The sequence below is a fragment of the Thermomyces dupontii genome (assembly GCF_041956625.1).
Source record: "Thermomyces dupontii strain NRRL 2155 unplaced genomic scaffold VTN31scaffold_4, whole genome shotgun sequence".
Taxonomy (NCBI): Eukaryota; Fungi; Ascomycota; class Eurotiomycetes; order Eurotiales; family Trichocomaceae; genus Thermomyces; species Thermomyces dupontii.
In genome coordinates, this window is record NW_027192310.1 from 1435250 (window position 1) to 1461994 (window position 26745).

A 26745-nucleotide genomic window follows, 5' to 3' on the forward strand; every position below is an offset into this window, starting at 1 on the left:
TGTTTAACGCCGGGGTCGTGGCCGAGTGGCACGTGACCCGGAGCCAGGCAGAGTAGACTGCCAGTCTATGCTGTCTATATACAGTCTGTGTTTCGATTGGTTGCTGTATGCTTCACCAGCCGGCCCGTGCTGTGCCTATATCCTTGGCTATGAAAGGACGTCTTGTGTTGTAATGAAGGGGTAGGAAGGGGAGAGAGGTGTAGGTAGTATGTTTTTGGGGAAGGGGGTTTAGTGGGTTGCTGCAGGTCCCTGCATTGGGCATATGTCCTTATAGAAGGCACTTATTTGCATTATCTGATGGAACTCCTCTGCTCCCTGTGGTGTGGCAGGGAGTCCGCGCAGATTGTGCTTTGGACGTTTATGCCGGTTCTTTCGTTTCACGAGGGGACAATGAAAAAAGTGCTCGGGAGTCTTGAGGTGCCCACACAAGCAGTGTAGGGTTGCGTAGCATGGTTGAACCTTTCCTGGTAGTCGGCGAAGTCCCCATGCCCTGATCGCGCTGCGAAGAGCTTTCCAAGTGTGAACCGCGGGAGTTTCTACTCGAGTGTACTCTTGCGTAGCGGTATTTCTAGTTCCGCATATTTTGGTGGCATTTTCTCGGTCCAGTATTTCTCGAATCTTTGTTTGGCCAGTTGTTTGACCTGCCTTCTGGTGTAGGCTTGGGTTGCTGGCGGGCCATTGTTGTCACTTGCGGTTTGGGCCTGCCTCGCTGCGAGGTTGGCCTTTCTGTCAGCTGCCTCGATTGCAAGGATGCCGGCGTGACCTGGCACCCAGCGGGCGATGACTTGGCCTGCTGGGATGCCTGTGCATCTTTCGCGTTCTTTCCAAGCTTTCTCTGCTTGCGTGTATTGTGTGAATGTTTCTTGACTCGTTGTCACCGATTCGGTCCCCAGGGTTTTGGCAACTTCGAGATTGTCTAGACAGATGTAGACGTTGGTTGCCAATCGTGCGTAGAATGAAGTTGCGCGTTGCGTAACCCCTCCAGTGCCGCAAAGGCTTCGGCATCGTAGACTTCTGCGTTTGGGAGGCGCTGTGCTCCCGGTGGCCATTATGGAGTCGCCAGCTTTTCCCACGTTGGCCTGCATTATGCGTATGCAGGAGGGAGCTTTGAAGTTCCTCTTCATTGAGTGAGGTGAAGGAGTTCTTTGCCGGGTTGATCGGCTTGGTTGTTGGGTTGTGCTTAGCAGCGGTGTTCGTTGGACCTCTTGGGGGGGAACCACTCATTGATTGAGTGGACGGGGATGTGGCGAGAGTGTTGGGAGTTGTTGTATTGGTCTTCAATGCGTTTGGGCATTTAGAGAGGCTCAACTTTGCCTGATAGGCGGCGTGTTGTGCTCTTCTGATGTCCTTCTTCTGGAGCTTAGATCGTCTTTGGATGACGCCATCTTTCACCGAGGGCCGGATGGGGCAGCCAGGGTCATCCGCTGGGTGTGGTCCCTGGCAGTTGGTGCAGCGGTCCGGGCAGTCGCAAGTTTCTTGTACAGACTTGTGGCAGGTTGGATCTCCCTCAGTGTGTTCCCTTGCGCCACATTTTCTGCAGCGCGGTTCCCGTTTGCAGTCCCGTGCGTGGTGGTGGAAGTCCCAGCATTTTTCACACTGGACTATCTGTGCTCGCTGTGTTTTCTTGATGATCTTGTGGTGGTAACCATAAAGGTGTGCGAAGGACGGAAGTTGAGAGGCATTCTCAGATGTGAGCGAGAGAACTAGCGTGGATGTGCTGCAGCCTGGCTGGGGTGAGGCCCAGCGGCAGCGTGTGGGCCGGATTTTCGTTTGACGCTCGAATCCTGCGGCCACTTTTTCAGCCGAGAGTTTCTGAGGGCCGTCAAAGTACCCTTGGTGTTCCTGGAGGAGGTCGGGTATAACACAGGTTATCCATGTCTCCTCCTTCTCAACTGTACCCCCTGCGAGAATCTCGGGTTTTGAGGCTGTAGTTTGTCTGTTGAGTCTGTCTTGCGCGTGTTGGCGTTGGCATGAGGGACCAGTTTGCGGGTGTCCCCCTTTGATGAAATCTTGCACCGCGGCTTTTATCGTCAGTGCTAGGTCACCTGCTTGGGGTTGGCCTGCTTCTTGCATGCGGGGAATAATCGCTTCGAGCGTATCTAGCACTATGGCCAGTCAAGGATGTTATCCTTCCTTTTCCTGACCTCGACTTCGTGGGCTGCGAGGAGTTCTCTCGCTAGTTGTCCTTGTGGGCTTGCTGTTGCAAGAGAGAATTCGAAATCCATGGGTTCTTCGAAGATCCGAGCTGGCCCTTGGAGCCGCGTACCATTTAATGCCCGATGCCTCGGGTCTGGGGTCTAATGGCAGGGCCTCTTTGCGCTGCCCGTTGGTGTTTGTCTGGTACGCGTCGTGCTCTTTGACGCGTTCGTTGGCCCAATGGGCACAGGTGGCGGGCCAGCTGGCTTCTGCCGGTCCGCAATGAAGAAGGAATACAGTGAACGGTGTTGCGACGACTTGGAACGTGTTCATCGTCAACAAACACGAAGCACGTGATCAGGGTTAGGGTTATCATGTGTGCTTAATGGTCTTTACTAAATTTATGAACACGTGACAAGTCACATGAGTTAGGTGACTAGGTTTACCAGATAGAGAATAGTGTCCTTCTAGCCCGTCCTTGAGATAAAAATACCTAACGTACCCAGGTTAAATAACTCGTACGTAAGACTGAGTTATGGTCATCGCGTAGTGCGACAATCATGTGCATTTCCAAGACCAACAAGCGAGAAAAGAGTGGCCTGTAGCCCACTTCCAGAAAACCTTGTAGCCTTGCCTTGCCAGATTATTTAAGGTACTTCGTGAGTGGGTGTTTATACCCCGAATTTCCCGGCATTGGTTCGTTTGTGACGAAGGTAGTTCGTTCCCTTGTGCTTGAAGCGGAAACCTCCCTCTTTCCAGATTACATATTTCTGTGAGAACGCGTAAAGGCGCGTTCAGGGTAGCCATGAGATAATTCCGAGTCGGGGTTGCCGTCAAAACTGGATGTATTTGCTTGGGGCCGTAAATTGCCGAATCTAACAGAAAAAGCATCGAGATTGAACGTGTATGAGGCATCAAGAACTTCGCGCTGGCCCTGTAAGAGAGATATTTAGTGTAGATAGCCATCCACCACGAGTAAGAATCTTAGTCTTCAAGAGCAGCCCACAGGTCTGTTCCATTTGCGAAGGCGCCGAGTAAAATCCCCCCATTCATTCAACTCCAGATCCGTTTCTTAGCATGGCGCTGGCAGGTCTGTTTCCTTTTGCCCTGTTTATTGAATTCAAAGTCTTCGGCCGGTCGACTTCTCTTGCACATGGAGCAATAGAATTCAGTTTCTCGTTCAGTAGACATCGTCAATGCTTCTAGTATAGCAGCACAGTCGATAAAGAAAAGGCAGGGTTGCGGACGAACGTGGCATGGCGAAGCAAGGGTACAACAGACAAGGTTGACGCGACAGGAACGCGAGGAGAAAACAGGGGAGAGGCGAGAGAGCCTTCGTAAACAAACATTATTACATAAGCACTCTGATTACTAAGGACGTATCACGTGACTTTTCATAAGTTTAGTGAAGACCATTACGCCCACAGTAGGGTTATCGATAATCAGTCACGTGAAGGATGGTTCTTGCACGTGATTCTGGACGACAAGAACTCGTTACTGTAGCCAATCAGCATTCACAATTTTTCCTGCTATTGATTCCTTGGCCATGTCTTGATGCCGAGCACCTCCAAGAGTCCAAGCTCCAGGAGATGCAATCAGGCAGGCATGTACAGGGCTCCTCCACAGGGCAGACTTTGCACATCTCCGGGCAAAGTGTTGAACCTGATCCCGACTCTTCAGCATTCGAATCAGCCTGCTTGAGTTTTCATGCCGAAGTTCTGGCATTTCCGGATGCGTCCGTGGCATGATCGACGCTTACATAATCATCACCTGCATCGAATTCTCCGGCGGATCGACTCTCCAGTCTTCCTCCTCCATAGAGTACTAAGGACTTCGTAGAGCACGTATCAAACTCCAAATCCTTGTTGCTTGAGACCTGAACTGTCGCGTCCCGTCGGTTCCGACCCGAGTCGCCGCCAAATCAATCCGCTGTCACTCGGTCCAACCGCAATCTTTTCATCCTGCGTTCGGCCGAGTTCCATTCTTTTTCGTTCCTCGAGCCGATCAGATCCCTCTGGCATTGCATCTTTCTTCTCGGCCCTGACCATCAACTCAACGGCCTCCCATGTCGGCTTTCCATCGCTTCCGCGCTTGATCCTCGCGTTTCGCCTTTTCGTTTCTTCCTTTCCCCCGCGCTGAGAAATGGTCGTCCCGAATTCCTCCACCGAATCCCATTCAGCATCAACCTCCACCCGCCAGCGCTCACACTCTTCCTATCCGCCCCAAGGCCACAATGTCCCCTTGAGCGCTCGACGGTCCGCGCCGCTGGACCTGTCCACTGTCGAGCGCCGTGGTCAGCCCAATGCGCCGAAGGAGCCGGTCAAGCGCGTACGACCCCATAACCTGCTTGAGGCGCCGACCTACTACCCGACCGAGGAGGAGTTCAAAGACCCGCACGCATACATTCGCAAAATCGCTCCCGAGGCGGTCAACTATGGGATTTGCAGGATCGTTCCCCCAGAAAGCTGGAACCCGCCTTTTGCGCTGGACACAGAGGTACGTGGTTTTTACACCGTTTGCGCAAGTTCATGTCGCTGATCGTAGTTGTAGCGCTTTCACTTCAAAACGCGACGGCAGGAGCTCAACTCAGTCGAAGGAGGTATGTCGATCTTTAGCACTCCGACTTTGTTTCTCATCCCAGTCTCTCTGACGCTGCCAGGCACCCGCGCCAACCTCAACTACCTCGACCAGCTCGCCAAGTTTCACAAACAGCACGGCACAAACCTCAATCGATTTCCGAGCGTTGATAAGCGTCCCCTAGATCTCTACAAACTAAAGAAGGCGGTCGAGGTTCGTGGTGGCTTTGACCAGGTCTGTAAGCAGAAAAAATGGGCCGAAATCGGACGGGACCTCGGTTACAGCGGCAAGATCATGTCGTCATTGTCCACCTCCCTCAAGAACTCCTACCAAAGATGGTTACAGCCTTACGAGGAATACTTGCGTGTCGCGAAGCCGAGCGTTCAGCAACAACTTGAGGTGGAAAATGGCGGCCCCTACACCCCCTCTTCTAATCAGTCGTCCGGTGCGAAGCAGCCGTTATCGACTACCTCCTCGAATCCACGCAGTTCCTCGCCCGCCACTCGCGGATCCAGCTGTCTCGATACTTCAACAGAGTCAGAAGGCACTCCGGATCGCCAGACGCCTGTCAAAGAGCAATCATCTGAACCGACTGCATCTGGATTTACTCCCGTGAACGCGCAGTCGTCAGGGTTCACTCCGGTGAATCGGTCCCCCAAGACAAGGGACCCCCCTGTGAAACGAGAGAGCGATGACGGACCAGGTGTCAAGCAGAATGGAACATCGGCCGCGAACGGGAACAATGGCAGTTCCTTGAAGCGAAGCATTCGCCATGATAGCCAGGGCAGCTCGCAACAGACGGATGCTGCAGATTCCGAACAGTCCGGGCGGCGAAGTAAACGGCTTCGCAAAGGTAAGTCGCTCAGCCCGATATTTGCTTATGAGCTATGTTGACCTTGCCGTTGAGATGCTCCCCCTACCGTGGCCGGCTCCCATATGAGTCTCCTCCGCCCTGCCCCGGCCAAGAACAAAGCGAAGAGTCGCCCGCGAAAAACCGCCGATGTATGCACCTGGATCAATAGCTTATCTCTCATCAGCTAACAAAGAATGCTCAGAAATGCGACACCTGTGGAGGCACATCCGATGACCCCGAGTCGATCGTCGTGTGTGACAGCTGCAACCATGGATATCACAAACACTGCCTTGATCCTCCGCTAACGGCCGATCCGGACTATGACTGGCATTGCCCAAAATGCTTGGTTGGCACGGGCGAGTACGGCTTCGAGGAAGGGGGTGTCTACTCCTTGAAGCAGTTCCAAGAAAAAGCCAACAACTTCAAAAAGAACTATTTCGCCAGCCGCATGCCCTTTGATCCCGTTCTCAACACTCCACGTCGCGAGACGGAAGACGACGTCGAGCGCGAGTTCTGGAGACTGGTAGAGAGCCTCACGGAGACGGTCGAGGTCGAGTACGGCGCCGATATCCACTCTACGACTCATGGAAGCGGTTTCTCCACGGTCGAGAAGAACCCCCTGGACCCTTACGCTCATGATCCCTGGAACCTGAATGTGCTCCCCCTATACGGGGATTCCCTGTTCCGTCATATCAAGTCTGATATCTCCGGAATGACGGTACCTTGGGTCTACGTTGGGATGTGCTTTTCGACCTTCTGCTGGCACAACGAAGATCACTACGCGTACTCGGCAAACTATCAACATTTCGGGGCGACCAAAACATGGTACGGAATCCCCGGAGCGGATGCCGAGGCCTTTGAGGAGGCGATGCGGCAGGCCGTTCCGGAGCTATTCGAAACGCAGCCCGACCTTCTCTTTCAGCTAGTCACCCTCCTGCCGCCGGACCGGTTGCGCAAGGCTGGCGTGCGGGTCTATGCTCTGGATCAACGCGCGGGCCAGTTCGTGATTACGTTCCCGCAGGCATACCATGCAGGATTCAACCATGGTTTTAACTTTAATGAAGCCGTCAACTTTGCCCCGGCCGACTGGGAGCCGTTTGGCGCCCTTGGCGTGCAACGACTGCAGGAGTTTAGGAGACAACCATGTTTCTCCCACGATGAATTGTTGCTGACGGCAGCGGCGAGGGATAACTCCATCGCGACTGCTAAATGGCTCGCGCCGGCTTTGAAGCGAACCAGCGATCGGGAAATTGAATTACGTTCTAGGTTCCTTGAGAGCCACCAAGCTGCAGCTGGCCACGAGTGCAAGCTGGGTCACAGTGACTGGCCTGCGGGTACCGACTGCCAGTTTACATTCGTCGTGGAGGATAAGGACCTTCCGGAGGAGGATATTCAATGCTATTATTGCAAGGCCTACGCATATCTGACGCAATTCCACTGCGAGAGGTCGGATCGGACATACTGCCTTTTGCATGCGGATAAGTTCGACTGCTGCGGCAAGACGCTTGCTGAGAGGATCGCGGGACCTGACCATATTCTCCGGTATCGATTAACCGACAAAGAGCTACGGTCATTGACCCAAAAAATTCAAGACCGTTCCAGAATTCCTGAAGCTTGGGCGGAGAAAGTCGACAAGGTGCTGGAGAACGAACCAAGACCGCAACTAAAGGTCTTGCACAGCCTGGTCAGCGAGGGTGAGAGGATTCCATATCCACTGCCAGGCCTCCAAGACCTCGCGGCTTTTGTCCAACGATGCGACAAATGGGTCGAAGAAGCCAACAACTACATCACCCGGAAGCAGCAGAACCGTCGGAAAAACGAAAGGGTGTGGCGGAAAAGTCTCCCCAAAGCTGCGCAAGTGGAAGAGCGTGACCGTGAAGTGCGCCGAGTGGAACACATCCACGCGCTCCTTGCAGAGGCCGATCAACTGTCCTTTGACTGTCCCCAGATGGCAGCACTCGAGGAGAAGACTCGCGAAATTGAAGAGTATCGACAAGAGGTGATTAGAACTTTGCAGAACCCGCTTCTCCGATCCCCCACAGAGGTTGAAGAGCTAGTCGAGTCCGGGCGCAACTTCAACGTGGATATTCCCGAAGTAGACGAGTTGGAGCTGGTCCTGCGTCAGATGAAGTGGAACCAGACCGCTCGTGCTAAGCGCGATCAGTATCTGTGGCTGCAGGAGTGCAAAGATCTGATCCATGCAGGAGAGCAACTGGGGATCGATGAGCGGAATGAGGATATGCGCCGGTTCAAAGAGCTCTGCCGACACGGTGAAGTATGGGAGGCCAAGGCAAACGAGCTCATGTCCGTCGAGGCTGTGCACTACGTCCAGTTGGAAGCGCTGTCGGCGCAGGCGTCGCGGTATCCCGTGTCCGCCGAAACCCTCGCCCGGGTTGATGCCATTCTGACCAAGCAACGCGAGGCGCAAAGGCACATCCAGGACCTCTATAGACGTACATCGGACCCGGATTTCCGGAAGCGGCCGCGATATAGGGAAGTCCGTGAACTCATGAATTCGTTGGAAAAGATGAACAGTCGCCCGGTTGGTATTCTTGACCTGGAGCGTGAGCAGAAACGTCACGAGGACTGGATGCGAAAGGGGAAGAAGCTGTTTGGCAAGGCCAACGCGCCTCTGCACATCCTCAAGTCCCACATGGAGTACGTGGAGAAGCGGAACTCGTACTGCTTCGATCTGGACGATCGCTGCCGTCCGCCCGTGGAGCCTGCGTCGCGGGATAACAGCCCGGATGGTCTCCTGGACGGCGAGTCTGGTAGCATGTGGGACGACGGGCGATCGAAGAAGAGGGACGTCTTCTGTATCTGTCGGCAGTCTGAGGCGGGTATGATGATTGAATGCGAGATTTGTCATGAATGGTAAGCCAGTAGACGCTCCCTGGACCTGGATTTTACTGACTTTGTCAGGTACCACGGCAAATGCTTGAAAATCGCACGTGGCAAAGTCAAGGACGTTGACAAGTACACTTGTCCCATCTGTGACTGGCGGGTCAAGATCCCCCGTGACGCCGCACGACCCAAGTTGGAGGATTTGCAGGAATGGCAGGCCGAGATTCCAAATCTACCCTTCCAGCCGGATGAAGAAGAACTTCTGGACAAGATCATCAGGAAAGCCTCAGCTTTTCGGGAGTTCCTTCAAGGCCTTACCAATGCCGCCTGTACCACTAGCGAAGAGGTGCCTACTATGCTGTTCTACCTGCGGAAGATTGAAGGCGCCGAGGTGCTTTTGGCGGACGAGACGAACTTCTTCCGGCAAGAGCTGCACAAGTGGGCGCCGGTCGCTCCGGAGCCGCCGCCAATCCTCGAGCAGTCTCTGTCGACGCGCAAGCCGCGGCCGACGAAGCAGCAAAAGATCATGGCTCAGCTGGGCGTGGACCGAGTTGAGGATATCCCGCCACACCTCCGGCCCAAAAACATCAACGCCAAGCGCAAGTCTCAAGACCCGTCGCAGGCGACTCGTTCGGCACCGGCGCCACCAACGGGTTCGGGGCCGGCTCCAGCAAGCCGCGACGATCGAGGGCAGCCGGCTTCCACCCAGCCGGAGTCGAATGCACTTCCGTATCTGTCCTCTGAGAACTATCCAAATCCCAACCTGACTTCGAGACGGGGGTCAACGGCATCGCTGAATCTTCGCTCCACGCCTGACCTTCCATTCCTGCCAACATCCACGCAGTCGCCAACGTTGCCGGCGGCGGCTCGAAGCGAGGACCCGACCTTGTTCAATCAGCCGTCGGGTTTCGATCGCGGCCAAACGGAAGCAACATCCACCGTCGAAGTGGACGCCAACAACCCGTTCGAAGACAGCAGCAGCCCGGCACGGCACAATATGGCGGACGTCTTTGCGGACCTGACCAACGAAGACGTTGATCCCGTTGCCCCGATGGAAAACACGCATACAAATGAAGCCCTCGAAGCATTGGGCGCCAGCAACGACAACGGCGAGCACGACACTGGAGACACGCAGGCCAATGCGGACTCTGGCCAGGGTGATGATGGCCGCCGACAGGAGTCTGATAACGAGGAGCTGTGATGGGCGTTTTCTGTTTCCTTGATATCCGGGGCGTTTGTACTAACCTAATGGTTTGCTGTTTCTCTCTATCTATTTTGCTGGTTTTCTGTTTATTGCTTTTGTTTTCCGCTTTGCTATGGGATTTTACTTGGGTATACACTAGGGGTTTTGTGTTTCGATGATTGATCTGATAAGGTTTTTATTTCAGCCGGACTGGCGGTTGGACTTGGGATTCGGACAGGCCTGTATATTAGCGTGGGATTTACTTGCTGAGTTTCCAGGTATTCGTTGCTTATACAATGAATTTTGCAGGAACATGTGTTCATTTACTGCCTTGAGCCGACTTGCTGTAGGAGACATTTCCCGCCCTGCAGTCTTGCACAACTATAAACAAAAGAATCCGAACCTCCAACCTCTTATTTCATGCACGTATTCTATTCTAATTATCGCAAGACACATGTCGACTGAAGCATTTTCCATACCGTGCACCAGAGGCAAGACTTATTTGAGTTCTAGAAGTGGGTTTGGTTCGACTGTGATTCCTAGTCCGATCCAGGCGTTGTTTCGGCAGGCTGTTCTTCTTCTGCCCGAACTAGAAAAATCGATGACAGAGATCGATTTGAAATTCTCTGGGATGCGCGTGCAGCGGCTTTTAGGCTTTCCGTCTGCTTCAACCAGATTGTGTGAATACGGTATGCATTGACGATGGAGACGTCCAGAAGAAACCAAGAAGGCGGAAACCGAACGCGCAGCGCCCCGTTATTGAGGTCCACATCGACAAATTGTTCTCCTGTCCTGACTCAATCTCGACGTTGCTGAAGTCCTCGGGATTGAGTAGGTCCCTTGACTCTTTGGCTGATGATAATGCTGATTTGGAGGGCCGGTCTTACGGCCAGCTCGCTCCTCGAGGCAATCGGGACTGTTCATCTCGTTCAGTCGGGAATCGAAGCGCTGCAGGAGAGTTCCCCAGTTCCTTCTTCACAGCAGTGACGATCTCCTGCATCATCTTTTGTGCCTGTAACAGCGCTCACAATTAGGACAGGCATGCAACCTCCGTGTGTTGTATTCGATTGGTAGTTGGAACTGCAGGCCAGATCGTTTCTGCAGTGCGAGCAGCTGGTGGGTCTGTCCTCATCATGCCTCGCCGTCCTAAGTGCCGCATTGATCGCAGTCTGAAGCAAAATCAATACAGTACCATAGAAGCGTTGTGTCACAGAGTCATGCCTGCCAGCTGCACACGCTGTGGTCCCTAGACCACACAGCATCGAACATTTTGGTCCGAGTGTTTCCGTCCATGTTTGGGACCGGTGGCACGAAGAACCCGACGTTGGACATTGGGATGAGGACGGCATCGTACTATGTAACCGCCTGCCATGATGGTTGGTCAATGCGATGCGACAGCTGCTTTTCGCAGCTGGATCGCGAATCCCGCAGTCCGCTGTCTCTGTGTCACTTTTCAGCGCATCTGGATACACAGTCCGACAAAGTCTGGAAACCGAAGTAGAGCCCGGGATGTCGTCGCGCCTCCGCGACATGCATGTCGAGAAATCCTTGAGCCTGGAATCAGGGCGTGCGGCATCAACGAGGGTACTTGGGACTGGGAAGTTGCAGTGCCTGTACCCTTAGAACTTCAAGGGCGTTCCACATCAGTAACAGGCACATTATTAGTACTACAGACCCTCTACTCCCTACGGTGAGCACAAGTAAAACTCCCTGCTACACTCACAAGGGCATGGGTAACGCAGAGTCAGAATAGTACATAGTCAAAATGAGGAGAGAGACCTAAATTTTAAGGTTCTCCTCGCTACCCCGCATGATTAGTAATTGCGTTCGCGTCCCCTGGACAAGCAAACGTCCTGAGAATGCACCAATCAGAGAAAACACTAGTGATGAACGAGCTTTGTGGGGATTTCAGTCACCAATGGATGACATCCATTAGGAATATGAGGTGACGATTGGTCAGTAGGCTTCTACTTCAGTCCAATCACGGCTCGAGAATTTCACCATTTGATTGCATCTTGGAGTCATCTTGGAGTCTTCGACACACTTCAAGAAACCAACCTTTAAAATTGCAGCACCTTGATGAGAAAACAGGTTCCTTAGAGCGGTCAAACCAACCAATACCTGTTCTCCTCCTCGATGACTTCTTCAATTCCGAGTTGTAGGTAGTGCCTGCTCTTGTGTTGTGCGGTAGGCCGCGGCTGGTGGGTGAGACAGGCCTGAAAGATCATCGCATTGAAGAGAGTGTGGATAGGCTACTTCCGTCATCGACAGGCCAACTGAGGATATACTTGTAGGACCACGATCAACAGAATGCTGTCGTTTCTCCGACAGGCGCGACAGCTAGTCCTCTCCAGTCATGGGTCCATGGCTGCGGCGGCCGCTGGCCACCAATCGCCCATATATGTGATTGGGAATCAATCCGCCGACTTGGACTCCATCATCTCCGCCATTGTGTATTCCTATTTCTTCTCAAAGGTTGCCCTTCGCACCGATGGTACTATTGTGAAAACCAGGCCGCATGTGCCCCTTATTAATCTCCCGGACGTAGCTTCGGGGCAGGCGCTGCGGAGACTGCGGCCAGAGTTTGCAACGGCGTTGTGGTTGTCCACGAGTTCGGCTTGCTCGCCCATTAAGCCAGAGGACGAAGCATCAGTGGCTCGGCTGCTGGCCGAGCATGTTGTGACGGTCGCGGATGTGAAGGAACAGGTACGCGGACTGGGCGATCAGCATACTTGTCCCGCGACCTGGGATGCGGTGTTGGTAGACTGGAATGCGCTCCCGATCCAGGCGCCTGGTCGTGTCCGTGGGCATGGCTCTGTTGAGGGGCTGGAAGATCGGGCCATATTCAACGTCGTGGGCTGCATTGACCATCACGAGGAGGAGTCATTTGTTTCCGCGAATCACGAGGAAATTGTCGATGGTGCTCATGGTAGTCCACCACCACGGGTGGTGGAGGTTGGCCCTGGATCCTGCGCATCTCTCGTCATTCGCGAGATTCGTCAGCGGGGGCTCTGGAACGCCTCCTCAGAGGCCGACGCCCAGATCGCGAAGCTCGCTCTCGCCGCAATCCTGATCGACACGGGGAATCTGACTGCGCCGGGCAAGGTCACTGCGGTGGACCGCGAAGCGGTCTCATTCTTGGAGTATATTATCACGGGCGGCACCTCAGCCTCATCATGGAACCGTGAGTCGTTCTTCGAGGTCATCCAGCACGCGAAGCACAATAGTCTGGACTTCTTGACCATCGACGAAATCCTTGCCCGGGATTACAAGGATTGGACCGTGTCGAGTGGTCGCAAGATCGGAATCTGCAGTGTGGTGCGCTCGCTCTCGTGGCTCTGTGTGAAGTCGGAAAGTGAAAGGTCTTCTGGAGATGCGTCATCGCCGGCAGCAGTAAATCTCGAGTCATTCCTGGAGTGTCTGCGCTCGTTTGCGCTCTCGAGAGGCTTGAACGTCGTCGCTGTCATGACGGCGTTTACTGCTGCCGAGACAGGGGCGTTCTCTCGCGAACTACTTGTCTGGGCCCTGGACAAAGAGACCATTTCCAGTGTAGAACGCTTTGTGCAGCAGGCCGTACAACAGCTGCAGGTTGAGCCATGGTCTGACGCTCATCTGCCATCGAGACTGTGGATCTGGAAGCAGTTGGATGTGACCAAGAGTAGGAAACAGGTCGCGCCGTTGCTACGAGATGCTTGTACATAGCCTTGGCTCTGAGGTTGAAGAAATCAAGAATCGGATTAACAATAACCATCTAAACTTGTAGAATACATTGACCGAACCGCCCCCCCCTCTAACTCCGAACGACAGTTCGAATCAATCATGCCGGTCATTGTCAGGATTAAACACCGTGCCAAAAATTGTAGTTCGTCTGCTTCATGAAACATAGAAACGTCCAAAAACAATGCGCCTGGAAATACAAAACTCTCTTCAACAACATACTCTCACAGATGAATCAACGTGACAGAAACCCGAAAAGATCATAAGAAAACAAGCAATCATAAAACATCACAAAGAAGAGCATTAGAAGCATTCCCACTCACAGAATACACACCATCGTGCGCTTCGATCTGCAAGAACGAGACCACGCCACACGCCCCGTTCTCCGATTTTGATGACGGTTTCCCAAACGCTGCCGTCTGGCGCGCCCTCGGTTGCCGAACCAGCCATGTGGTCCGCCTTGCGCATGAGCCGCATGATCTTGCCCGACGGCGACTGGATGGCAAGCTTGGCGGGCTTCTCGCGGCTGCTGCCAGACTTGCCCGACATCACTGCCGATGTCGAAGCCGAGAAGACATCCACGGACGTCGTCGATGCATTGGAGCCCCCGTAGCTGCTGGACACCATGCTCAGGGCGCTCGATGGTCGCATGTTTGCCGGGGATGTCCGCCCACTGGCGCCGCCGTCGGGCCTCGCTGCGGCCGGTGGAGTCGCCGGATGTTGCCGCACGGCGAAGACAAAGGTGTTGTTGATCGCCAGTCGAGAACACTGCGGCTGGACGACATACAGGTCATGCCGCTGCGCATGTGGGGTTGGGTGGCGAAGAACAAACTCGTAGGGTGGATTGTCACCTTTGTGGACGATCGGCAGCGTGACGGCCAGAGGGTGTGGGATGTCTTTACACGAGTGCATCAGTCCCTTCTTGCCTGCGTAGATTTTCAGCATGCCTTGGCCTTCGTCGCCCGGGAGCAGCGCTTTGACTGTAAACCGCTTGTGTCCGCGCACCCAGTCCGGCTGGGCCAGCGCTCGTTTGCGCACAATGTCGCCGCTCTCAAACCAATCACCGTCCCTGTCGCGTGCGAAGGCGGGCGCCTCGACCTCGGCGGCGCACTCCACGTCCGGCGGGACCCAGATCCGCACTTGCATAACCTCAAGCCCTTCCAGATAAATCTGGCTGGTATCGAAGTCGGGCATCTGCAATCCATTCTTGAAGAACGCGGGGCTGACCGTCGGCAGAGCAAACAGCACCTCGGGCGAGATCGCTGGGACAATGTGCTGTTCGTCGGGATGCAACGGTACGTGCGTGTAGCAAAATTGCAACGGCCGCGCCAAAAAGTACCAACTCTCAGCATGCTGGGAATTGGCTGTGACGTACGCTTTTCGTCGTGGGTTGGTCGGGTTGGCAAGCGAGCAGTCCATCATCCGCCATTCTCCTTCAATCAAAACCGCATTCCACCAGTGGTTTGGCCGCGAAAGACAGCTCAAATCGTGTAGCTCGCCTGGTGCCTTGAGATATCCGTGAATCACATCCGCATGTATCCCAACGGCAGAGCACATCTCCTGGACCAGGAACGCAACCTCCTGCGGGCTTCCTCTCTTCATACTTATCACCCTCTTCAGATCAACCTCCTCCTCTGGATCCGCAGGCTGGTCCCATGCGATCTTCTCGCTCACCCATGTGAAGATTGCTCTGAGTCGTTGAAGATCGCTCTTGTACGGGCGACAGACGTATCCCTGGGCTAAGCTCGCCGGATTCGTCAACGGCGGCAGGCTGGTGACAAAACGAGCATTCTTGTCGACCATGCTGAAGTTCACGGTTTCCCAGCTGGCTGACTCTGTCAGCGGAAGTCCGTCAATGCTTTCATCTCCTTCCGCTGTTTCTTCGAGTTCTTCGACAGCATATATGACAGGGTTATCCATCATCTGGCAGCGCTCGACTCGCTCGGCTCGCTCGTTCTGGCTCGGCGTGCTTGCACGGTTGACATCCCGCCGAATTTGAACCCAGTCAACTGTCCCAGATGCCGTGCCTGTCCCCGTCTCCCGACTACTTGTGTCTCGTCCTATTCCGCGACGTGGTGATTGAAGGACGCCGGATTTCACCCCTCTAGAGGGTAACGTCGAACCGGCATTGTGAGACATGATGATACTGCTCCTCGCGTTGGCAGCGCCCGTCTTCGCCGACTCAAGGAATCTTCTGAAGAACCCATTTTTCTTTGCCTTTGGTGTCGCCAATCCCCCAAAAACCCCAGGACTGTCCTCGGCATCTTTTTCCGACGACCATGGAATTGCAGACATTGCGCCCTGCCTGGAGGTGTTGTGACTGGAATGGTATGATAATCCGTCAGAAGGCGTCTGGGGCCGCACATCCGAGTCACTGAGGACACTGCTGTGGAAACTGCTCACGGCAGTCGTCGGACGATCGCCGGAAAAGCTCCCCCACTTGGCTCGCCTGGCGTAACTGGACGCACTGGTCGCGCTGATGCCTCCCGCGGACGTCCCGCTCATGATGCTTTGGCTCGTTCGACTGCTGGACGTGAGCATCGTGCTGACACTCTGCATGCCACTAGAAGAGTTGGTTGCACTGGATCTAGTGGTCATAGTGCGGTCTAAGATGTGTCGATTCAGGTCAAGAGCTGACTTGCGACTCCTCAACGGCGGATGCGCGGTGGGCACAGACTCATTTCTGGCATGGTATGGAAACTGCCTTGGTGGGGGAGGCGGTCCTGCATCGTCATCTCCACGCTGCTCCAGTTGGTTGTTCTGCTCGTGGAGTTGTCGTAATCGACTCTCCATCCGCTGCACGTAGTTGTTGAATTGCGGAGGCCCATCGTACCGATCGGCGGTGTTGTATTTATCGGCATAATCTTCATCATCATCAAAGTCAGGCCGATGCTCGTCTCCAAATCCAAGTGACGTTTGAGGTCGCAATCGCATTCCACGCGCGCTCTCTGCAGATATGGCATCATATGCCTCTGGTGACCACGGATTCGACAGCTGGGGCGAAGGGGAGCGTGTTTCTGGAGGCAGTCCCATGTCCTGCAGGGAGGTCATGACGTCTTCCATGGCATCTCGAAGCGGCGATGGAGTGTTTCCGGCCGTTGTGGGCGATGGCGCTTCTGATGACGGCAGATTGATTCCAGGAGAAGGGGTCCGACGGAACACTGTGTAGCGATCATTCATATCCAGGGGCGGAGGCACCGAGCTGCGGGAAGCGTGACTGTTAACGGCAATCCTGTGGGGTGGAGGAGGCGGGGGAGGTGGTGATTCATCTCCAGCCGGACTGCCATGCGAGGGAACATGTGGAGGAGCACCATCTGGGTTAGCCGTATGGGGTCGCGGCGACGGGGTGCGCGGACGTAAATTTTGAGGAATCTCATGGGCAGGGGAAGGAGATACCGCGCGAGAATGTCTAGCTCGCGAACCGCGACTGCGAGGAACGGTAGCCGGCGTCCGGGAGCTCCGAATCCCTTGATCTCCTTGAAACACTCTGTTTTCTCTTGACCGTGAAGAGGGAGGAGTTTCTGAAGCATTTTCCCTGGCCCTGCGAGCTGCCTCAGAGGGACTTATTGCTTCTCGGTGTGCTTGAAAAGGTTTCCTAAACACGGTCCTTTGTTTCCTCGGGGTTACAGAATCTCCATTGTCGGCGCGTGCTTGTTCATCCTTCGATTGGGGCGTCGCCGATCCGCTGCCTGGAACGAAGTCCTCGTCCAGAACTTCTACAAAATTGGACGGGAAGAGGCCAACCATGCGCCGGTCACGGCGTAGACGACCCATCCACCACAAGCCATCACCAGCGTTCAAACACTCGATTAGATCGCCCTCAACGAAACCCAGATCGTTGCTTGTTTCTCCTCCCCACGAGTAGATGGCACGGCACCAGCAAGGAAACTTGGACGGAAGCGGAGGTGGATCCGGCGCCATTGTCGAACGCGATTTCGGGAGTACGTTTCACCTAACAATGGTATTGTTTTCGTGGCGAACGAAATAACAACTCCAGGGTGATCAGGTCGCGTTCAGATCATAAAGGTAGGACAAATGGACAGGGTACCGAGGTGACTTGCGACTTCTTCGATTCAGGGCAATTGCCGACAATTCACGATCAATTCTGTCAAATTGAATTGTTGATCATATCGTGGACCTGCCCCGGTCCAGTCAGGTCGGTCTCGCGTTGATGGGCGGGAAACTGGGTCGAGCGGTGGAAGTCGGTGGGCGAGGGATGCGCTGTTGTTTGGCACACGTTGGGTGTGTTTACACTGTGCTATTTTTGGTTTAGCGCTAGTTAGGGTCAATCGATAAGCTTTGGCTTGGTTTGCCTTAACCGTGGATCGCGTCGGAGCCATCCGAACTTCGACAACTGTCATAGTCTGCCTGATTTCAATCCGAACTAAGGGCTAAAGTACTTATGCATAGTAATACTTGGGAGCTTGCTCAGTCATTGTGTAGGATGTAGTACTAGTTGTAGTTACCTAAGGCTCTAAGTTTCAAGGGCAATAGGTACGTGGAGTGCTGATACAGAACAATTGAAGAATGTGAGTATTAGTCACCTCGTGGTTATGCCAGTTGACAGCACTCTGGCTAGGTGAATCAAGGTAGCCCATCAATTTCCATCAATCCTCGTACGCGAAGAACTGGCATCCTCCCTTAATAGTTAGGTAGTACCTACCTCGCTATTCGCCCGAGCACTCAGCCTCTTTGCAGAGCCTACTCTGATTCATGCCTCTCCATCTCGACCTCGACCGTCCCGGGGATCGCATCATCACACTTTCAATTGCTCTCCGTGCTACAGTAGCATACATGTAATGATGATGTGCATAAATGTATTCCATCATAGAGAAGCAATCTGCTAATGCAACGTGTTCCGGATCAACTGCTCATCGTGTGTAAGATAGTACTACTACATACGTGCTCACAAAGACATGCCCACATCAATAGTACTCTACTTCGAACAAAGATGTGAACATCAACTTCGAATGTCACCGTTTCAACAGTCCGTAGCAAATTTAATAACGATACACGGAGATATTTTCCTCAATTCTTCCTGCTGTTTCAGCGTAAAAAGGAGAACCGACGTTTTCGGCACATGCTTTACCTACTACCTATACCTACTCCGTACCCACATTCCATTCGCATTGCTTAGGCCAGTTGGTGAATCGATTCTCAGTAGGCAACCAAAAGTCACTCAGAACACCACTGGCCAAGTCACTTCGAGAATCAAAGCACTTCATAGTACTCTCCATGTACTTCACTTGCTCCTCACTTGATGCCTCTATGGAAAAACAATTCTTTGCTCCATACGGAGTACAGAACAATCAGTATGCGGACTAGTGTTTTCTAGGATAATTGTCGCACCCTTTAATACACAGTTCAATATAGATATAAACCCATGGATTATGGCAGTACCCTCGAACATGATTACAATAGCAAGTCTACTGGGGAAAGGTAGTAGCTCTTCGCTTGAAATACCACGCCGATGACCTGTCGACTTGTATACCTGTTCTAGCAGACAAATTCACTCAGTATGTTGAAAATAGTATCAAGAGTAGATTAACTTGACATTTGATGAATCTTGGAAGTACCGTAGTAGTTGGTGCAGATTGCAAAGCAACTGGAGGAGTCCGGCGTTTTTCCAGAGGACTTGCCAAAATAAGCATGGTGCGATCATTCCTTCTCAAGACGATAGAGCAAAGTAATACTTACTCTCCGTAGGAAGCCAAACTGAAAGTTCTTGTTTGCTTGAAGGGTTTGCTGTCAATCTCTGCTACAGTACGAAATTGGTCACTGAAGGATTGATGGCACAGAGACGTCGCACTTAGGGTTGGAACTCTCCACGTGACATCATAGTAGGAGCTTTCTGTAACTTCCCGCATCCGGCAAACTCTGTTAGTCTTTGTCCTCCAATCATCGCTGTCTTCGCGTCACCTCAATCCATCGTTTCATTCTCGTGGATCTCCTTCAAAGATCGGTTAAGTCTTTCCGACATTCGAATCTGCCATGCACTGGAAGGCGTGCCAGATCGAGATCGCGATGAGCATCTCGCGTGCTCAATGGTTCTCCACACCTAAGTTTCCGGACTACCGGAAATTATTCTGGAGGGATTGTCTCAAACTCGCCGGGAATGTTAGATTGTGTCGCACATGGCTTCGTAGGAGACTGTGGACTATTGGATGAAAGTTGCAACGGTAAGATCTAACCGTCTGAAAACGGGTTCTCAATCAGGTCTCCTAGAATCACATGCCGGAGTTGGTTCCAGGCTTCGGCCTTGCCCTGGCGCCTGATTCGAAGACAAACTTCGTCCAGGACCGTCAGGACTGGCTGGACCCAGCTTTCTGTGACGTGCTTGTGCTTGCTTTCAGTAAATCAGTGGGAGCAACTATGACTTGCATACCTCGTCGCCCTCCCCCATCTTGTCTCGGAACGGATGGAGAAGAGCTTGCGTCAAAATAAAAAAAAAAAAAAAAAAAAAAAAAAAAAAAAAAAAACAACTCTGTCCAAATGTCCCTTGTCTTCGTCAACTCATCTGTCAAGCTCCTCGTCACTCTCACAATCCACGCTGACATTGTATAGCCCTACGTCTATTCAGTCAACAGGAAACGCTGGAATTTAATTGGATGAGCTATCCGCTGGTCAAACAGAAGTGAGGCAAAACCAAATCATGGGTTGTTGATAATGGGGGGAACTAGTCACGTCTATCTCTTTGGTGATCAGACTGGCGAGTTCGAGCCTGGACTCCGCTGTCTGCTTCAGACAAAGGACAATAGTTTTCTTGCTTCTTTCTTCGAAAAATGCTTCCATGCGCTTCGCCACGAGATTTCACGGCTGCCTCCCTCAGATCGTGAAATATTTCCTCGCTTTACCAGCATTGTCCATTTGCTTGCGCAGTATCGTCGGACTGCGCCCAATCCCGCTCTCGAGAGCACCTTGACTTGTATCTATCAACTTGCCGCATTCATCAGGTTCGCGCTTGACCTGTTATCCTGATTACCAAGACTATTGTTACTGACCATGCTACAGCTACTATGGAGACAGAGGCCATGACTACCCACAGAGCTCCAACAGCTATGTCGTTGGGCTGTGCACGGGTCTACTTGCATCCGCTGCGGTGGCATCATCACAAAATGTTGGCCAACTTCTTCCGCTCGCTGTGGAGGCAGTAGTCGTTTCTCTGCGTTTAGGCCTCTGCAGTCTTAAATTCAGAGATCTTGTGGGACCGGGTGACAGTCAATCCCCCAGTTGGTCAGCTGTGGTCACTGGCGTCCAAGAAGACGAGGCCGAAGCCGCAATCTGCGACTTCTCTAGGAAAAAGGCAAGCTTGCTATTTATCATCAAGCAACTCCGGCTTAAAGCTAACTTCTCGCAGGGTCTCTCTCCTTCAACTCGGCCATATATTAGCGCTGTCAGTCCCAATTGTTTGACTATCAGTGGCCCACCTTCAACATTGGAAGAATTTATCGATAACCACATCAACAATGCGAAACCGTTTCGAGTGGCCGTGCACGCCCCTTTCCATGCCCCTCATCTTTATGGAATGGCCGACATTGACTGGATTCTCGATACTCGGTACAGCGACACAAACAGTCTTTGTGAATCTCGCATTCCCTTGCTGTCGAGCGCCACTGGAAATCAAATTATGGCGACCTCCTTTAGGGATCTCTTGAGAATTGCGCTCGAGGAGATTCTCCTTCGGAAGCTGCGTTGGGACAAGGTCCTTCATAAATGCGGATCCGTTTTGGGGCGTGCCTCTACCTCCAAATGCATCGTTATTCCTGTTGCCACAGCCACGGCCTCCGGTCTCCTATCGACACTGAAACGTGCAGGCCTTGAGGATGTCAGCCTGGGCAACGATTTGATGGAGTTTCCCAGTGAGAACGGAAACATCAACTGTACTGGTCGGCCCGAAAAATCCAAGATTGCTATCATTGGATTCTCTGGCAGATTCCCTGAAGCCCCGACTATCGAGCATTTGTGGGATCTTTTGTACCGAGGACTTGATGTGCACAAAGAGGTTCCTCCAGACAGGTGGGACTGGAAAACTCACGTTGACTTGACTGGAAAAAAAAGGAACACGAGCCAAGTGCCGTACGGATGCTGGGTCAATGAACCAGGGCTCTTTGATCCGAGGTTCTTCAACATGTCGCCGCGCGAGGCACTGCAGGCAGATCCGGGTCAACGGTTAGCCCTGATGACTGCATATGAAGCCATGGAAATGGCCGGATTGGTCCCGGATTCGACCCAGTCAACACAGAGAGACCGGGTTGGCATATTTTACGGGATGACCAGCGACGACTACCGTGAAGTGAACAGCGGCCAGGATATCGACACCTACTTCATCCCAGGAGGCAACCGAGCGTTCACGCCAGGTCGGATCAACTATTACTTCAAATTCAGCGGTCCCAGTGTTAGTGTCGATACTGCATGTTCGTCCAGCCTAGCAGCAATTCACATGGCTTGCAACTCGTTATGGAGGAACGACTGTGACACTGCAATCGCCGGCGGAACAAATATCCTGACGAATCCCGACAACCATGCAGGACTCGATCGCGGGCACTTTCTATCCCGGAAAGGGAACTGCAATACATTCGATGACGGCGCCGACGGATACTGCAGAGCTGACGCTGTTGGCACTCTTGTGCTGAAACGACTCGAAGATGCGCTGGCTGACAAGGATCCTATCTATGGTGTAATTGTCGGTGCCTACACAAATCATTCCGCCGAGGCTGTATCGATGACTCGTCCTCATGTTGGCGCCCAGACTTACATCTTCGAGAAGATCCTGAATGAAGCAAATGTGGACCCACATGACATCAGCTACATCGAAATGCACGGAACGGGGACACAGGCTGGTGATGCCGTGGAGATGAATTCGGTATTGGGTGTGTTTGCACCAGATTACCGACGAAAGCCAGAGCAGTCCTTGTATCTAGGCTCTACGAAAGCCAATATCGGCCATTCTGAATCAGCATCCGGCGTCTCTTCGGTAATCAAGGTGTTGTTGATGATGCGAGAGAGTACTATTCCCCCTCACTGTGGCATCAAAACCAAGATCAATCACAATTTTCCAACTGATTTGAGCAATCGCAATGTCCACATTGCCTTCAAGCCAACCCCGTGGCCGAGGCCTGCGACTGGAGAACGGAAAGTCTTCGTGAACAACTTTTCCGCTGCTGGAGGGAACACTGCCTTGCTCATGGAAGATGCGCCTCGTGATTCAGATATCCCAGACGACCCAAGGTCCACACACATCGTGGCCGTTTCTGCAAGGTCTCAGATATCACTAAAGAACAACATCAAGTCTTTGGTCAGCTACGTCGCCGCAAATGATTCCGGCAAAGGTCGGGGGAATTTCCTCGCGAAACTCTCCTACACAACAACTGCGCGCCGTATTCATCATCCGTTCAGGGTGATTGTGTCCGGGTCGACAGCTTCAGAGGTCCGTGACGCCTTGGAAGCATCTGCCTCTCGTGATAGCTTCAGCCCAGTTCCCTCGCGCACCCCTTCGGTTGGATTCGTTTTCACTGGACAAGGGGCCCAGTACACAGCGATGGGTCGGGAAATGTATGATCATTTTAGTCAGTTCCGGTCAGATATTCTGCATTTGAATGGAATTGCGCAGAACCAGGGATTCCCATCGATTCTGCCATTGATTGACGGAAGTGTTCCAATTGAACGCTTGGGCCCCGTGGTTGTCCAACTAGGGACCACTTGTCTCCTGATCGCGCTGGCAAGATTATGGAATTCATGGGGAGTCCGACCTGCGTTCGTTCTTGGCCACAGTCTGGGAGAATACGCTGCTCTTTGCATTTCCGGTGTGCTCACGATTGTCGACGCCATCTATCTCTGCGGTCGGAGGGCTCGACTCCTCGAGGAAAAGTGCGAGCCGAACACTCATGCCATGCTCGCTATTCGCGCCAGTCTCAGCGACATCACTTCCTTCCTCGATCCGGAAGTCCACGAGGTTGCGTGCATCAATGGTCCCTCTGAGATAGTCATCAGTGGCATTTCAACGCATATTGATTCATTGAGCGAGGGCTTGAGTGCGGCCGGCATCAAGGCCACGAAACTTCGAGTTCCATTTGCCTTTCACTCCGCACAGGTCGAGTCAATCCTAGAACAACTCGAAGACGCAGCTTCCGGGGTCCAATTCAGCAAACCAGCCATCCCCGTGGTCTCCCCGCTGCTGGGTGAAGTCATTACTGAATCGAATCATGGCTTGTTAGGTGCTAAATATTTGAGACGCCACTGCCGAGAGACAGTCAATTTCCTTGCGGCGCTTGAAGCTGTTCGCTATGCCAAGCTCATAGATGATAAAACTGTCTGGGTTGAGATTGGCTCGCATACGATTTGCTCGACGATGATTAAGTCTGTTCTGGGTCCCCAGACTAAGACAATCGCATCGCTCCGTCGCAATGAGGATCTATGGAAGGTTTTGTCACAAAGCTTGGCCTCTGCGTACCTGTCCGGTCTCGATATTCAGTGGCGGGAGTATCATCACGACTTTGCGGCCTGTCAACGCGTTCTCTATCTCCCTGCTTATAGCTGGGACATCAAGAATTATTGGATGCCCTACAAGAATGATTTTTGTCTGACGAAGGGCGAGGATGCACGTGAAGATCAGAATTCTCAGCTGGCGAACCAAAGGTTAACGATCGCAGTCCAAAGAATTGTGGAGTCAACGGGCGATGGAGCGATGGCGACTGTGGTAATGGAATCTGATCTCGCAGACCCTCTTCTCGCTCCAGTCATGATGTCTCACAAAGTCAACGGGGTACCGTTGTGTCCATCCTCGTTGTATGCGGAAATTGCGCAGTCTCTAGGAGAGTATCTCATTGAGACTTTCAAACCGAAATTACGCGGCTCAGGCTTCGATGTCTGCAATGTGTCTGTTCCGAAGCCGCTGATTTTTAACAGTGCTGGACCTCAGCTCTTCCGGGCATCTGCCACCGCAAATTGGATCGAGAAAAGCGCCACCATCCAGATATACTCTGTCAGCTCTGATGGCAAGAAGATTGCTGAGCATTGCAGCTGCCTAGTCAAATTCTCTGACTGCAGTACTTGGGAGGATGAGTGGAAGCGCATTGCTTACCTGATTCGCAGGAGTATCGATCGTCTCCACGAGACAGCTGCAGCAGGGAAGAGCCATAGGCTTGGCAACGGTATGGCATACAAATTATTCCGTGCATTGGTCGAGTACGGACCGGAGTACAAGTCGATGCAGGAAATCATTCTCGACAGCGAGCAATACGAAGCAACGGCGCGAGTCAAGTTCCAGGCAGAACCAGCCAATTTCCATCGAAACCCTTACTGGATAGACAGCTTCGGTCAGCTCTCTGGTTTTGTGATGAACGCCAATGATGCCACAGACTCTCAGAACATTGTGTTCGTGAACCACGGATGGGATTCTATGCGGTGCCTGAAGAAGTTCTCCGCCGACGTCACGTATCGTACCTATGTGAAGATGCAACCGTGGCGGGGCACCATATATGCTGGGGATGTTTATGTGTTCGAGGATGAGGATATCATCGCTGTCTATGGAGGTGTCAAGGTGAGACTTCGTGCTATTTCTCAGGTTCATCTCTAACATCATACAGTTTCAGGGAATACCGCGGCAGATACTGAACACAGTTCTCCCGCCCGTGGGCAGTGGCGCGAAGTCTGTTCCTTCTAAGCCCACACCTATACATGCAAAGGCCAGAGTGACCAAGCAGATACCTGCTCCCGAACTGCCTAAGCAGGATGTCAAGGGCACTGGGTCCAACCTCCTTGCACGGGCATTGGCTATTCTGGCAGAAGAAATTGGCGTCGCGCAGTCAGAGTTGTCAGATGGCCTCGTTTTTGCTGATTACGGTGTTGACTCGCTTCTCTCCCTTACTATCACTGGCAAGTTCCGGGAGGAGTTGAACATCGATTTGGAGTCGACAGTGTTCATGGACCATCCGACTGTCAAAGACTTCAAACGGGTCATGATGCAGCAAACGGCGGCGATTCCGTCCGACTCCAGTGAGTCATCTGCAGTCTCGTCGACATTCGAGGACACTGGATCGTCAACTATGCCATCTACCCCGGGAACGCCAGGCGGCTTTGTGGCTCTTACCGACAAAGATGCGCAGTCAGTGCATAACAACAACACGCTGGTCATAATCCGTCAAACAATTGCCGAGGAGATAGGAGTGTCGCCAGACGAATTAGCTGGAAACGTCAACATCGGAGAATTGGGAATGGACTCGCTTATGTCTCTCACTGTCCTAGGAAAGCTGCGGGAGACTCTTGAACTGGATCTGCCTTCGGAGTTTTTCATTGAGCACCAGACACTGGATGCAATCGAGAAGGCCCTTGACCTGAAGCCGAAACCTGCGGTAGAATCTCTGACGCCTTTACTGGATCCCGCTCAATGTGCACTCGAGCCGGATCTTCAGAAACAGTCCCAGTCATCCCATCCTCCGGCAACATCAATTCTCCTCCAGGGGAATCCGAAGACTGCTACTCATACATTGTTTCTCTTCCCTGATGGCTCTGGCTCTTCTACGTCATACGCTACTATCCCGAAAATCTCTCCAGATGTCTGCGTTTACGGGTTGAACTGTCCGTACATGAAAGTGCCAGAGAAATTGACGTGCGCCCTGCAGGATTTGACTGCACCGTATGTCGCTGAGATTCGTCGCCGGCAACCAAAAGGTCCCTACAACCTCGGTGGATGGTCCGCTGGCGGGATCTGCGCCTACGATGCATCCAAGCGCCTAGTCATTGAGGAGGGAGAGACTGTCGAACGTTTACTCCTTCTCGATTCGCCTTTCCCTATTGGGTTGGAGAAGCTGCCTCCGCGGCTCTACAAGTTTTTCGACTCGATGAAAATCTTTGGGGATGGCAAGACGCCACCGCCGGATTGGTTGCTGCCCCATTTCCTGGCGTTCATCGACGCTCTGGACAAGTACGAAGCTACACCCTTCCCCAGCACGGATCCCCGCTATAAGAGCCGGCTGCCTCGTGCGTATTTGTTCTGGGCCAAAGACGGCGTGTGTGGCAAACCCGGCGATCCCCGGCCGGAGCCTGCGCCGGATGGAAGTCAAGACCCGCGTGAGATGTTGTGGTTGCTCAACGACCGTACCGATTTCGGGCCCAATGGCTGGGACACCCTAGTCGGGAAGGAGAAGGTGGCCATGATTGAGGCCATGCCCGGTGTGAATCATTTCACGATGATGAATGGGCAAAAAGCAAAGGGACTGTCACGGTTTATTGAGAGAGCTTTTCAGTGATGTTCTCGGTTTCGAGTTGACTTTTCTATCTGAACCAGATTGCTAGTATCCTGAAGCATGTGTTGCGTTTTGATCTTGTTTCGATCTGCCATTGTAATTTAACCAACAGTCAATAGCAACTCGACTTTTGTTATTAGGTACGGAGTTGTAATTATAATTATTTAGTCTGTACAGACATCGAACAGTTT

General features: G+C 52.8%; 7 protein-coding genes across 7 annotated transcripts; 4 read left to right on the forward strand and 3 right to left on the reverse strand.

The window, feature by feature from the left end:
- Positions 1-729: 729 nt before the first annotated feature.
- On the reverse strand, positions 730-2073 carry VTN31DRAFT_5046 (uncharacterized protein; the record flags this gene model as incomplete). The annotated part of the gene is made up of 1 exon (XM_069405502.1): positions 730-2073. One exon carries the CDS (start codon positions 2071-2073, stop codon positions 730-732), a length of 1344 nt encoding a protein of 447 aa, XP_069260559.1.
- A 2205-nt stretch (positions 2074-4278) lies between these two features.
- On the forward strand, positions 4279-9611 carry VTN31DRAFT_5047 (uncharacterized protein; the record flags this gene model as incomplete). Its single annotated transcript, XM_069405503.1, has 6 exons — positions 4279-4632; positions 4687-4735; positions 4796-5566; positions 5621-5715; positions 5769-8440; positions 8489-9611. The coding sequence occupies 6 exons, from the start codon at positions 4279-4281 to the stop codon at positions 9609-9611; spliced, it is 5064 nt and encodes a 1687-aa protein (XP_069260560.1).
- Positions 9612-9768: 157 nt separating this feature from the next.
- VTN31DRAFT_5048 (uncharacterized protein) lies at positions 9769-10293 on the forward strand (the record flags this gene model as incomplete). The annotated part of the gene is made up of 1 exon (XM_069405504.1): positions 9769-10293. The coding sequence occupies one exon, from the start codon at positions 9769-9771 to the stop codon at positions 10291-10293; it is 525 nt and encodes a 174-aa protein (XP_069260561.1).
- A 229-nt stretch (positions 10294-10522) lies between these two features.
- Positions 10523-11125, reverse strand: VTN31DRAFT_5049 (uncharacterized protein; the record flags this gene model as incomplete). Its single annotated transcript, XM_069405505.1, has 1 exon — positions 10523-11125. The coding sequence occupies one exon, from the start codon at positions 11123-11125 to the stop codon at positions 10523-10525; it is 603 nt and encodes a 200-aa protein (XP_069260562.1).
- A 778-nt stretch (positions 11126-11903) lies between these two features.
- VTN31DRAFT_5050 (uncharacterized protein) lies at positions 11904-13295 on the forward strand (the record flags this gene model as incomplete). Its single annotated transcript, XM_069405507.1, has 1 exon — positions 11904-13295. One exon carries the CDS (start codon positions 11904-11906, stop codon positions 13293-13295), a length of 1392 nt encoding a protein of 463 aa, XP_069260563.1.
- Positions 13296-13613: 318 nt separating this feature from the next.
- On the reverse strand, positions 13614-17231 carry VTN31DRAFT_5051 (uncharacterized protein; the record flags this gene model as incomplete). The annotated part of the gene is made up of 1 exon (XM_069405508.1): positions 13614-17231. The coding sequence occupies one exon, from the start codon at positions 17229-17231 to the stop codon at positions 13614-13616; it is 3618 nt and encodes a 1205-aa protein (XP_069260564.1).
- Positions 17232-19976: 2745 nt separating this feature from the next.
- On the forward strand, positions 19977-26557 carry VTN31DRAFT_5052 (uncharacterized protein; the record flags this gene model as incomplete). Its single annotated transcript, XM_069405509.1, has 4 exons — positions 19977-20263; positions 20322-20613; positions 20668-24849; positions 24896-26557. 4 exons carry the CDS (start codon positions 19977-19979, stop codon positions 26555-26557), a joined length of 6423 nt encoding a protein of 2140 aa, XP_069260565.1.
- Between the last annotated feature and the right edge of the window lie 188 nt (positions 26558-26745).